Raw genomic sequence first — 14,224 nt, 5'->3', positions numbered from 1 at the left:
TTCATTTTTCATTACATGACATCAAAAAAATAAGTACCTCTCGAATAGAAATTTTACTCTATTTTTGAATGTGATGACCTTAGATTGCGGTGATCTATTTGTCAATTGTAAATTAGTAGTTAGATTTTTTTTTAATTATTATTATAATACCTTCACTGTAATTAATTCCATAAATGCGTAATCTTTAATGTTTCATCTCTGTCAATAATTCACAAGTGAAATCCACAGTGATATTTTACCCTTATACAGAAATGTCAGTAAATTGTATTTTTATTATATATTATTGACTTAAAACTCAACTTTATAATTTTAATAATTTTAGAAAATGACCAATAAGAGGATAATTCTATTTAGTCTCTTATTAATGTTAATGCAATTAGTTTAAAATCCACTCGTTCATTCCAAATAGAATGCATAAATTATATTTGAATTGACAACTTCTTTCTTTTGAAATTGCTAAAAGAATATTTTATTTATGGTAATATAAACTCCATAGATGTACCGCAATAAACACGGAGGGCTCTAACGACCGCATCGCTGTTGTGAACGTACGGCCCAGGCCTTACACACCGCCCAGAGAGAAACTGACCGTCTCCAACGCATCACCAACTATCCACGAGGGGCAGGACATTAACATCGTGTGTACAGCCACGCAGTCTGTTGCACCAGGCTCCATACAATGGGTCAGGTAATTAAAAAAAAATCATTGTTAATAGTAATCGTTTTCTATTGAAGTTTTTGTTTCCTAGTAATTGTGTTTGCATGATTGTTTTTGAAGGGTGGGCAAATATGGTAATGAATTTACAGAGTGCAGGAGCTTATTATCTTGGTTCTCAGGGATATCTTGGGTATCGCAATGAATTTTATGAGGTTAAAGGCTGTTGACCCACGCTAGTTAAGTTTCAATTAGCGTTATTCATGTCTGCTTATAACTAACAATTACCACTTACGATCGACGACCGAAGTTGTCAAATTTTTTGTTATTCCAACTTGCATAAATAGTGTATAGTGCCAATTTGTTTGGCATTTATTATATTAACACAAAGGAATCTTGCATTATACTCTCTGATAATTTGTCTCATTCAATAGTTACATTAGTCAAGGTAAAATTCTTACAATTAATACTTTATCTGATAGAAAGTTGTAACAATTTTTTTAGACTGAAGCTATACTGTGGATGTATGTATCACAAGCACACATCGTAGTGCTTCCAACTTAATTTGTTTATAATTTAAGTACTTCCTTTTCATCAAAAAGTTCCCTAGAAAGGATATATTTTCTTCATGTGATATATTTGTTTCTGCTGTTTTTTTTTTTATACAACTTAGAATGGCAAACAAGCTGACGGCCCATCTGATTGAAAGATCGCCTATAGACGAATGTGTACGAATATTCCACTGTAATGTAATAGAAGGAACAATAAACAGTGTCTATCTACACCAATTTTTATTACAAGTTATTAATTATAATCGCTATACTTTGTAGACAAGATGGTACCGCGTTTTACGGCAACGTGCGTTCCGAGAACGGAGTCCTTTACATCCAAAGCGCTTTGCCGGAAAACCAAGGAGTTTACATCTGCCAAACGCCCTACAACTCAATATCTCCCATCATGGTCGTTTTGAAAGTAATACCTCTTGAGACACCATCGCCATCGGAGTCTTCGAACATTACGACTACAGTGCCTGGCTTAAGGATACCCACCGGTGGTACAGACTCCGTTGAATGCCTACCAACAGGCTACCCTCCGCCAATCGTTAGGTGGAAGAAGGTAAGATCACAATTTGTCACTATTTTCTTATCATTCTAAAGATATTGTAAATAATTAAGACAACAAAGCACAAATCGGTGCAAGAGAAAAAAATGTCGCCAAGTTCAATGTGGCAATAGTGGTAGTATATTTTGAGAAGAGACCCCATTTTAGTAACAGTTCTACCAGTAATGTAATATTACAGAAAAAAAAAACAATATTTTAAGAACTTTTTGCCTTTAATTCACATTCATATACCCGTAAAATTTAAAAAAAATTTACCCCAATATATATTTTGTTGTAACAGTACGATGGCGATTTTGGTCCCGGAACTAGTCAATTCGGTAATGCACTGGTGATCACGAACGCCCAAGACAGCGACCAGGGATACTACTTGTGTGAAGGAATCGTGGACAATGTGAACATCGCCACAGTCTACGTATTTGTTCAGGTTGAAAGTGAGTTTGCCTCTTTCGTTTTCATACCAGCTTCTTAGACATATAACTTTAACGAATTCATAACTGTGGAATACAGGTTACATATATTGTTTATAGTTTTTATATTATTATTTATCAAATTCGAAATTGACGCATCTCTATTGTTTCCTTTTAACGTCCCTTCTCGGCCCAAGTCTTCTAAGTTCCTTTCGTTAATATACGTATATCTACAATTTCCATTCTTCATTTCCTTAGTCGCCCATAATGACCTTGACACAGTATACTTTCTATGATTGAGCGGGCATTTCAAGATAAACTTTTTTTACACCATGTATGTATAGATAACATACAAGCATAATATCAGTACAGTTTTTAGTTTAAATGCGTTTTAAACAGTTGTAACTAGTTTATATAAGAATTAGTTAAAGGACATTTAAAACTGCGTTTTCTTTATTATATTATACGTATATCCTTTGCCAGGATCATTGGCAAAGGATAGTACATATGTACACATGGTATACTACTACATACTTCGACTGTTAGTACTGAAAACTTTTGTCCAGAATTCTATCAGTATAACTACAAATAAAAGGAGCAAATTAATTGGAACTGTCCAGTACTTTGTTAAGTATCCGTAACCGGCGAGAGTGTATGAATAGATTGATGAATGTGAAGGAAGTATTTGAATTGAAACATTAGACGTTCTATTGTTTCTGAGATAGATATGACAGATATGTATGTATGGAACTGATCTGTAAATAGATACTGAAAAAATAGACAAAACAGAGAATTTGTAGTCACGTAAACTAAATCTGTAAATTTTAAGTTTGTAATAAGCACCAGACTAAGAAAACGACAGACACAGAAAAAGACAGAGTATTTCCCATAGAGTGGAAATTTGTAATTATAATATGTTTTCAGAACGCGAACCGCCTCGTGTCTCTATATGGCCGGAAGAACCGAACCCAGTGACCATCGGAACCACTTTCGAACTACGTTGCCAAGTGTTAGCCGGCTTGCCGGAGCCTGACGTTATGTGGGCCAGAGAAGGAGGCAGGTCATTGACCAGGACTGCACAGATCCTACCGCACCATATACTGAAGTAAGTTGTTCTTCCTGATAGTATCCTCACCAGAAGCAGACTTTTATACAAAAGTCGTCTGAATTGGTAACTTTGGCTTTCTTGTGTTTTTGCCGTGAAGCAGTTGTGCTTACATAGAATTGTTTTGGTATGAAAGGTGGGTTATAATTAGGTATGAATAATGTGGATACCGATTCGATATCGAATTCTATTTCTTAGATAATAGACTTTTAATACATTCGCTATTGGATCAGTAAATAGATATTGTAACTAAAATATATAGATATTGCTATATATAATATCACTCACCCCTAGTTTTTTTAATGGGTGATAATGGAATGGCAACCCCACCCGTGTTATCGGTATACACCGGCGGGGCACCAGTGAAGGATTATAGGTAAGAATGAAGCAGGTAAGTTAGCCCATCGTGACGAATTCAACAAGAATTGTTCACAATGGTTTCCAGGGGGAACCACGTGGAGATCGACCTAATAGGGCACTATTGCTAGCAATGGGGCTGTCACACTCCATTGCTAACAATCCCTTTCCCCCACCTACCCCTAGGTATAATAGTCAAATTACAGGATACGGATGCATAGCACAATAGTTCTCAGGAATTGTCACGTATGTGTAGTACGTCATGACAATAAAATATTTCCAGATTCGAAAACATCGACGTAAACGACGAAGGCACGTACACTTGTACAGCGTCCAATGATGCCGGTAAAGATCAAGCGACGGCCACCATCCGGGTACAGTCCGTGCCGACCATTACAATGACACCAAACAATTACATCACGGTCGAAGTCGGAAACCCCATCAACTTCGAGTGTCGCGCCAGCGGGTACCCATTACCTAAAGTCTCTATTAAAAGTGAGTTTTAATTTATTCATATACACTATTTGCGTCTTGCAACTTTGCCTGGTACACCTGGGTAAATTATATACCTACCCGTAATACCAAGTGTACACAAATTTCATTTAAATCAAAATTAAACCATTTAAGCGTCATTAAATAATACTAACATCTTTTATTGTTATAATAGTATATAGTAGGATTAATAATTTAGTTCTACAAGAAATAAATACAATAAATCATTATTTAGTTAAGTTATTTAGTTAATATCAATTTAGTTAAGTTATATATATAATTCGAGTAAACCATTTGGAATAAAAAAAAAGTACAGTTAAATTGAAAAACTCCTACTTTTTACTTCTACTGATAAATTCCTACCACAATTGGGGGAGAATGAAAAGGTGAACAGAATGATAATCTCGTCAGCCTATGGCCTATATCAATAGAATATTCGATGAATAAAATTTAATGTAAATGGTATACCAACGAATACCATGAGACAGTATGCTGATGACCTGGATATGTACGAGTATATAACAAAATTATTGACTGATTGATGTTTTAATTTATTACTAATTTCATTTAAAGAATGTTTCTGTTAATAATTTCAACAAACTTTGTTCCCATTTTCATTACATTCTGTTGAAACACGAATGTGTATTTTACTATATTAACATAGGTGTCATCATATTCTATTAATAGCTGTTATTAATTACAAGTATTCTGTTTAATAATAATGATGTGCCAAATTTCCAACTAGCTGTCTGCCCGCCATTTTGTACGTATTGATTTCAGACTTGGGTACCTCTGTCCCATTCGTGTTTCAACCGTGAAGCAGTTGTGTTTATTTGGCTGTGTTTCGGTTTGAAGGGTGGGATATGACGTGAATTTACTAGATACAGAGGAATAACACCTGAGTCCTCAGGAATGCCAATGCAAGGGGGATATCATAGGCGAAACAGTATACTCTGTTATGTCCATAGTAATGCTCATGTGTATAGGCGACGGTTACCACTTTCCATCAGGTGGGCCGTCAGCTTGTTTGCCATTCTAAGTTGTATATAAAAAAAAAGACGTAGAAAAACTAAATAAAATCAATCACTTTTAGATAGAATATCAAGCCAAGCTTACACCAGATTTTAACTTAAACCTTTAAGAACATAAAAGTGAAAACTGTATCCAAATTGGTGCAGCAATTATTGCGTAATGCCAAAACAAAAATTGAGATAGACACATAGACAATATTTAAAAAAAGTATACTATTGACATATATTGGTCTTATTAAAAATCTTAATTTTTTTTAACGGGTGATAATGGAATGGTAACCCCACCCGCGCTATCGGTATACATTGGCGAGGCACCAGTGAGTGATGATAGATGAGAATGAAAGCAGGTCAGTTAGCCCATCGTGACGAATTCCACCAGAATTAACCACGATGGTTTCCAGGGGGAACCGCGTGCAGCTCGACCTGATAGGGTATACTAATAGCAATGGGTTCATCAGACCCCATTACTAACAATCCCTTCCCCCCAAAAACATTCATATTATTTTTCCTTAAATATCTACCAAGTACAAACATCGTCTATAATTTTATTATATCAATAAAATAATAAATAATAAAATAAATTGAAATTGTACATTTGTGCAGCCCGAGACTTCAGGGAGATCGTGCCGCCGACCAGCGCTATCGCTGCTCTCCGCGTGAGCTCAGCCAGTGAACGCGACGACGGCGAGTACGTGTGCCAGGCCACCTCCTCCGCTGGCACCATCGAAGAGAACTTCGTCATCGTCATCGAGAGGGGTGATCTCGGGTCCGACAACGACAGAGGTGGGTCTTTGTAGGATATTTAAAGGCCAATAAGCTGGTCCGTCTAACAGATAATTTAAGATCGTATTCCACAAAAAATGACCTCCATTGTATTCCGCAGTTAGGCTTTATGGTGTTAAAAAGGACGCAGCCGTAATTTGTGTAAATGAGTTATGAAATTCCAGGGCGTAAGGAAAGTATGTAGGAACCTCTTGTACCGGTACTTTAGTAATATCTGATATGAAAATAGATACCTCTAGTATTTGAAACTCGGTTCTCTGCGACTGTCCCACAAGGGACTTGGCGTATAAATAGATTGCTATCTAGCATCAATAATACACATTCTGTTAAGTTTGATACTAAAGCCTCTCACACACTGACCACGGTGCTGTATTTAATGTGTAAAGTGCCTAAATAGCGCCATATGATAACAAGCTATTTTATTTATTTATCTATTTATTTCATTCTACGCCAGGAAGTGGATACGAGCCCGATGACAACAATAACGGAAACGAGGAATCGAGCAGTCTCATTATGCCTGAAGGAAAAGACGCCATAATCAGGTAATAAAATCATTTGATATTTTTGATGTAAAAATGTTATAATTTATTATTGAGTTATTGAAAAGTTTCGAATAATACAAAAGTCAGTTTCCAAGCTAAGTAATATTATAAAGCAACAGTTGAGCATCTTACCCGTTCTTCTCGGCTGAAATTACATTCCCAACTCGCTGATAAATAAAAAAAAAAAAACTATTCAAAAATCCTATTTTTTAAATAAGTTTACTTGAATAAAAAATATGTTTATTTATTTATACATTATAATTAAATATATTATTTTCACTTTAACGATTACGATAAATCCTGCTTCTTTAAAATAAATCGTCTAATGATAAAGTCTTAAGGCTACATGAGTTCAATTTACTTCGCTGTGGGTAAAGTAGGAAAAGTTTTAGCGTTCTACGCGGGCGACGGATGCCTGTCAAATAAAACTTTATTGAGTACAACTTGGCACTAACCGCGCACGTGCGCGCACATGACGTCACAGTGTAGAAAAATGCAGTTCATAAATACCCACACTGTAAAATGTTCATTATTTATTTTACCTATCTGTTTAGATGTGACTCCGACGGCTATGACACTACCTGGTCGAGACTCGGTGGAAGGCCATTACAACCGAACGCAATCCAACGTGGACCCGATCTGTTCATTTATAATGTAAGTGTTTATATTTACATTTATTTCTGAATATTATGTCAATACTATCTTTTTCCGCGGTTTTGACACGAAGCCTACAACCTCAGGTAGGTTTTTTTTTATGGGTGAAGATGGAATGGTTACCCCGCCTGCGCTATCGGTGTATGCTGCCAGGGCACCAGTAAAGGGTGACAGATGAGGATGATGGCAGGGAAGTTGGCCCATAGTGACCAATTGAACAAAAAGTAACCACTATGGTTTTTAGGGGGAACCGCGTGGAGGTCGACCTGATAGATTGTATTGCCAGTAATGAGGATCTTAAATCTCATTACTGACAATCTCATTTCCCCCACCTCAGGTAGGTTATATTTACGATATACTCAACACATACGGTACTTAGCATGTCCCAAAAAAGGTACGTGTAGCAAATTTCATTTAAATCCGTTCAGCTGATTAAGCGTGATTGAGTAACAAATATTACCCACCAATCTCTGACCACCATTTCGTTCACACAATTTTTGCTACATGTGTTTCACTGTGTGTGTTGTTTTCGAGCCTATTTATAACCGTTCGACATTCACAGTTTGGACACCGAACAGCTAATGATGATTGTAGAACTTCTCGTAATAATAATAGTGGTCAATCTTCGAGTGTTGACAGTCGCACACATATTAATGATAGCGGAATAAAACAAAATAATTATAATCAAATAGACATTTTTTTTTTTAATTTAGCATCATTGGCTACAATAATATACCTAGTCATTTAGAACTCCTTCTGGAAACCATCATGGTTAATTCTTCATAAATTCTAACATAGTTCAGTGATAAACCAATGGTGCTGGCGGGATTACCATTCCATTTTCATCTCTTAACACTGGCGGGGCTGACGGGTCATGTAAAAATTTGAAAATCTCAAAAATTGACTTTTTTTTAGTATATATGATTAGTTAAGCATTTTGAATATTTAATATATTTATAAAACCACCGTAAACTGTGTCACTGATATCATAGACATAAACATAGATCTTGTCAAACGACATTGTCCGACAGTTGTTAAAAAAACAGATTAATTACCTGGTGTACATTTTGTTAAACAATATTAAGCTACGTGAACATTTAAAAGGGATTTTCTTCCATTAGGTATCAAAAAGCGACGCCGGCGACTATGAATGCGCGATAATAATAGAGGGAGACCCGAGGAATGTGGTGTACCGGCAGTTGATTGTGATGGCTGCGCCCAGGATCACACTATACCCTCCCAGCCAGACTGTGCGCCCTGGTGACTCTACGGTTGTGAACTGCACCGTCACCGGCGACAATATCCAAGACGTTACCTGGTTACCTTCCAGAACGCCAAGGTAAATCTTATTTGTTTACTAGCTTTTACCCGCGACTTTGTCCGTGTGACCGGGATATCTTCATTGACTGAGAATCAAAACTAGCCAATGTCCTTATCCACCCCATATAGGCCAAATGTTATGGGTAATCCGTTTAGATACTAAAAGGTGACAAACTCGCTTTCACATTGATGATATTTGTAAGGATTAATTTTGGCCCCTTTCTCTTGCTTTGTTGTTTAACTGAGACAAAAATATATTTTATTTATATCCTACTCGTATATTGTCATTCCAAATATTAAATATGAGTATGACAAATTTTATAGTAATAAAGCTCGTCACTAGGTTTGATTTAGAGTTTTGTTATTAAAATATAAATTGTTAAAAACTACAAGAATATTATATAAAAGTTATACAAAAATTATACATTTAAACGATATATAAAAAATAATATTTGTCTCATCTAAGATTGATTAAATTTATTGAATCGTTTAAGATTAAAATTTTACCTTCTTATATTAAACTTCCAGAAGAATTGTTTGTTCCTTTAAGAACTTAATAGATATAAGTAAGCACAAATGAAAAATGGATTTCATTAAAATATCTCATGAAATATTATTAAACGGATAAATAAACTACAGTATTGTAAATTATTTGTACTAGTTTTGCATTATAAAAAAATGGAATCTAATTCGTACAATATTTTTTACAGTAACCGAATCGAAATCCGCAAGTCCTCATACACCTCAGTCCAGCTGATATTCCACCGTATAGAAGTAGAAGACGCCGGAGAATACCACTGTTTCGCTAGTAACCCCGTAGCGAACATCACCAACACTGCTGAAGTCATCGTCAGCGGTATATCTCAACCTTCTTTTAATTACTATACATATGATCATAAAAAAAGATGAAGCACGTAGCATAAATATGAAAAGCACAAGTTTATTGATGAAAAAAGCTTCACTTCACGATTGTACAGGTCGCACTTAGTGAAGATACAGTGTGCGTAACAAGCAGTATTTGAACCACATACGGTCTGTTATAGAATATAATAATTAGATTAGATGATCCGGTAAACTTCTTAGCCAACGCCATCTATTAAAAGTAATTTGAAGTAGTGATTCTCATAAAACATTTAAATTATCTCTTTATATTTTTTTCATTTTTCAGCTTAATTTTAGAATTTTTCCAAATGTTTCTTTTTCTTTTAAGCCACTTTTTTATTACAAACAAACAAAAAAAAAAATCAAGTATACTGTTTGTGAGTTTTATCGAGACTAACGAACAGCGATTGATTTTTATATATACATAACTCGTAGTTATGGCAATACCAAATTGAAAATGCTTGTCTCAACATTTAATGAAAATCACAATCTTATCGCAAAGATTTAATAATTAAAACTATTTAAAAATCACTCTAATATTATATATTATAGTGTCGTTTAACCCATCTAAGTATATACTGCGTTCCGAGTACGTATAAATTTGCACTACCGCTTGTTGCGTACACTGTGACAAAGGCACCTGTCTAATTTGCAGTTCACCTAGATATGCTATATGAATGCGTATGATATAAAATTACAGAAGTCACGTTATTACAAACACTGTTCTTTGTTATGCTTAACATTTTCTTTCATTGACTGGTATGCTTGAGAGTACGTTGACTGCATGTTAACCGTTCATAGACGACAGTGACAGCGAACCAAGGGAGTCTCGCGATGTAGAACAGAACGGCCGCGTCGGCGACGCCATACAACTGGACTGTAGCTCGGGACACCGGTACACCAAGATAAAATGGACAAAGGACGGGAGGGCACTGCCGAGATCGATAAAACAGAAAGGCGACGGCTCCCTCTACATTAGGTCCGCGAAAAAGTCTGACAGTGGACAGTACGTGTGCATTGTACGAGATCCATACGGAAGGAATAGCACCAAATACATCAACCTTCATATATCGGGTCAGTGGGCGTATTGTAGCGGTGCCCGGTTGTAGTTGGAGCTTGGCGTTACGGAGTGGTGGTGCTAATTTGAACGCTTCCTCACCTAAGATCTTTCTTAACCTAGGCATGCTTCTCGATTAACCTTCTATAATATCTCTTCTTTTCTCTACCTCTTACTACTAATGCTCTACGTTTGTCCGGAATGCCAGTGCTTCCACCCCGTTTCCAACTAAACGTAATTCGTGTTTTATACATGTATAATATATGTATGTACAGCGTTTATACTAAGTTCAATACAAATCATGATACATATATAAAACATTAGTATTGCTTGTGTAGATGTGACGATAACTATTTCCACTAAAATACGAATACATGTTGCTAACTCAAACATGTTTTGCGACATATACTCGTATTTGGTGGGAAACGAAGGTTACTCCTCGTCTACTAAGCAATTATTTATTATTAATAATGCCATAGATATGCGTGTTGTTTTCAGTCTCTGTCTGAATTTTATATTTACCTATGTAATAATAACTATTTATTTTTAAAATAACATGCTCATTTTAAAACTAATTCACTTTAAATACCTAACTATTTTCAATGAAATCATTGAAACAGAGTTTTCAACGGCCGTGTCGTACATCTCCTGTACAGGTAAAACTAGTCTGCATCTAAATTCAAAATTTTGTTACATCTGTTATATTTTTAAGCATTTATTATTATTATTTAATTAACTATCTTTGTAAATAAATAAAAGATGTTTAATAAGTGTTTAATTCGTTATAGATATTGAATTATTGGCAAATATTTGATACGAACGTCACTTAAATATGTAATTAATTATTTTGTGTGCTAAGTGAAATCAAAATCTTTATTATTATCTGAATATAGTATTCTACCAGTAAAACTGAACATTTAACAGCTGTGTTATTATGGAAAATTTTATTTTTGATCGTTTTCAAACCGTACCAGAGGGAGAATTTGTACAAAAATCGTCTAGTTGGATACCTTTCTTTCTGGGTGTTATGTTTCTACTGTAAAGCATTGCATTGCTGTGTTTCGGTTTAAAGGGTAGGGCATAGTAATGCAATTACATGATACACAGGTATAATACCTTAGTCCTCAAGAATGGCAATGCATGAAGGTGTTACTGTTCATGTCTATATTTATAGGCGACGGCTACCACTTTCCATTAGGTGGGAAGGCAGCTTGTTTGCCATTCTAAGTTGCATAAAAAATATGTTTCTTTGATAAAAATGTTCAGTTATTAAGGGTAGAACACTATTAAGAGAATGCTAATAGATTTCACTCTATATATAAACTAATAAATTATTATAAATTAATGATACATACACCATTAATTCGTATTCACTTTATTATAGTTTATATATAGTTGTACATACATTGAGAATTGTTAGCAGATTAGTGTAATGTATTTGCTATTATTGCTTTATTTGTTTTATTACACTAGTATTAAATATGTACCCTTTATTCATAATAACGTTAAATCTCTCTTAAATTTTAGCTATTGAACTGCTCTTTCTCTATCTCTTTTCTTTTACATTAAATTTCCAATTTGAAAGAAAGTGACAAAATAGTGTATTAGTTAAAGTAGATTTGTAGAAGATTTTAACTTTTATGAATAAAGGGATAAATGTTTTATATGTAAGTCGTTGCTTTTGCATGCTACATGTTAATAATAGTATTTACAATATCCTAATCAAATGTTACCTTACGGTTAAATCCTGCGTGTATTATTTGTATAGAATAATTTGAATTTTTTTTTTATTATTTATATTGTTATAATTTCTTTATAATAACGAGGAAAAATAAGATGGTATTTATGTACTACAAAAAGATTTATTTTTTTAGTTTACCAACATTATTAATTTATAATAATCGTTAGTTTTCTGTTGCTCTGTTGCTCATATTATTTCAGGATTTAACCGACTTTAGGTATCTATTATATAAATTTTATCGTATTTAATGTAATGTATAATTATGATACAACCAAAAGAATGAGTTTACATGATGCCATAATGATTTTTTTTTAATGATCAACTTTATACGAGAAAACGTTCTTATTTTTATTACTTTGTACATCAATATAGTTTTCCTACCTTGACAACATTAAAAACACGTAGTGTCACCCATATTATGATGTAGATAAATAGATAGATATATAATTTATTTTCATTACATACAGCACACAAATAACAACATATACACAGTAAAAAAATATAAAAATATGCGTAAACAAAAAAAAAGCAAAATATATAAAAAAAGTAACATTTTTTTCTTTCATGCGTGTGCCATAATAACACAAAATGATGTAGTACATTTTTTTATATTTATTATAATTATTAATAATTAATTAATATAAATTTAAAAATATAACGAAATAATTACAAAATCAATATCTATTTCTAAAATTAAAATATCAATTTAATTTCACCAGTTGGAAATAAAATTCTAGTCAATTTTAATTAGATTGTTTTTCAAAAATTAAACCGACTACAATTGGGGTAAAACCAATTATTTTAATTTAAGAACAGTTAAACTGGTTTTAGTAAAATTTCTATGGGACCAGTTTGTATATATATCCTTACAGGATAAGAATTTTCCAAATCGGTTTACAACTAACGGGGTTGTGAGTTAACAAACATAAAAAAAATACAACCGAACTGAGAAACTCTTGTTTTGAAATGATCAATATTGTTTTTAAAACATATGTTCATTTTTTTTTAATAAACATAGACATTTAAATTACCAAATTATAATATTAGGTTAATAGATGGATTTAAAAAATAACAGCTTTGAATTGACGTCAATAACACGTCTAACACAAATAATAGGCATCATGTAAATTCAATATGAACCTGTTTGTCGTTTAACATTTTTTTTTTTTGTAATATGAAACAATATATTTTTGGTTCACTAATTTAAACTATAAGCTATATTAATTAATTGTAATATAAAGCACAATGTACTTATGTGTTTATATATGTTTTTTTAATCTTTTTACTAAGTAAGCACTTTTACGTGACTCGTGCACTTTAGGTACAATTTATGTTTACATGAAGTAAAGTAGGTTCATCTTAGCTAAATCAAAATGTATATAACAACTACAATATATTTAATCAATTGGCTATATTTATAGTATTTTCATTTAGCTTTGTTACTTATGTATTTTTTTTTTTAATCTAATAATATTTACTCCAGGCATAATAATTTGAAAATGCGTATTAGAATCATTAGATAAATTAATTTTACTTTTAATTTTGACTTCACAAACAATTTTACATTTTTTACTTTATGTTTTTTTTTCTTAAAGTCTTCTTTTTTTATTAATAACTAAACGTATGAAAAATATCTGAAATTTTGATATGGTGTACAGGTCCTCCGTCGGAGTATTCCATGGTGACCATCGATAAGCCATACAGACAGTACAGAGTCGGTGAGACCGTGGAAGTGGTATGCCGTAAGGAATCTCCAGACATCCACGTCATTTGGGAGCGATTGGGGACAAGGCAATACGTAGACCTGAGGGTATGTATCCATTTATCCTATAATGTATTAATCACTATAATTTATTTATAATTACAATCCTTAATTATAATTCATATTTGTATAAAACAACTAGAAGTATACAAATAAAATCAATGTATTTATCTTTAATTTAAAAGTATTTATATTAATATATAAAAAAAATAAGAATGTCTAAAATTGCTAATTTAAAATAATTGAACATAAAAAGGAATGGTATTAAAAAAATATTTTATTTATTTAATAACAAATTTTATTAATATATTTTA

At 33.1% G+C, this 14,224-nt stretch overlaps 1 protein-coding gene across 12 annotated transcripts in view; it reads left to right on the top strand.

Moving 5' to 3' along the window:
- Window positions 1-14,224, top strand: part of LOC113516875 (basement membrane-specific heparan sulfate proteoglycan core protein) — a 279,082-nt gene that overhangs the window by 244,336 nt on the left and 20,522 nt on the right. For 11 of the 12 annotated variants that reach the window (XM_031911661.2, XM_052896558.1, XM_052896552.1 and 8 more), the window contains 12 exons: window positions 497-688; window positions 1,486-1,771; window positions 2,058-2,208; window positions 3,109-3,289; window positions 3,930-4,141; window positions 5,773-5,952; window positions 6,407-6,494; window positions 7,049-7,148; window positions 8,270-8,487; window positions 9,179-9,324; window positions 10,152-10,424; window positions 13,807-13,958. In XM_031911661.2, the coding sequence (XP_031767521.2) occupies window positions 497-688; window positions 1,486-1,771; window positions 2,058-2,208; window positions 3,109-3,289; window positions 3,930-4,141; window positions 5,773-5,952; window positions 6,407-6,494; window positions 7,049-7,148; window positions 8,270-8,487; window positions 9,179-9,324; window positions 10,152-10,424; window positions 13,807-13,958 (2,179 nt within the window). The remainder of the gene's footprint in view (window positions 1-496; window positions 689-1,485; window positions 1,772-2,057; window positions 2,209-3,108; window positions 3,290-3,929; window positions 4,142-5,772; window positions 5,953-6,406; window positions 6,495-7,048; window positions 7,149-8,269; window positions 8,488-9,178; window positions 9,325-10,151; window positions 10,425-13,806; window positions 13,959-14,224) is intronic. The other variant, XM_052896554.1, reaches the window with a different exon arrangement.

Source organism: Galleria mellonella, unplaced genomic scaffold, assembly GCF_026898425.1.
Source record: "Galleria mellonella isolate WM207_F2 unplaced genomic scaffold, CSIRO_AGI_GalMel_v1 utg33, whole genome shotgun sequence".
Lineage (NCBI taxonomy): Eukaryota > Metazoa > Arthropoda > Insecta > Lepidoptera > Pyralidae > Galleria > Galleria mellonella.
Note: the sequence above shows the minus strand (reverse complement) of the source record. Positions and strands in the feature narration are given on the sequence as shown.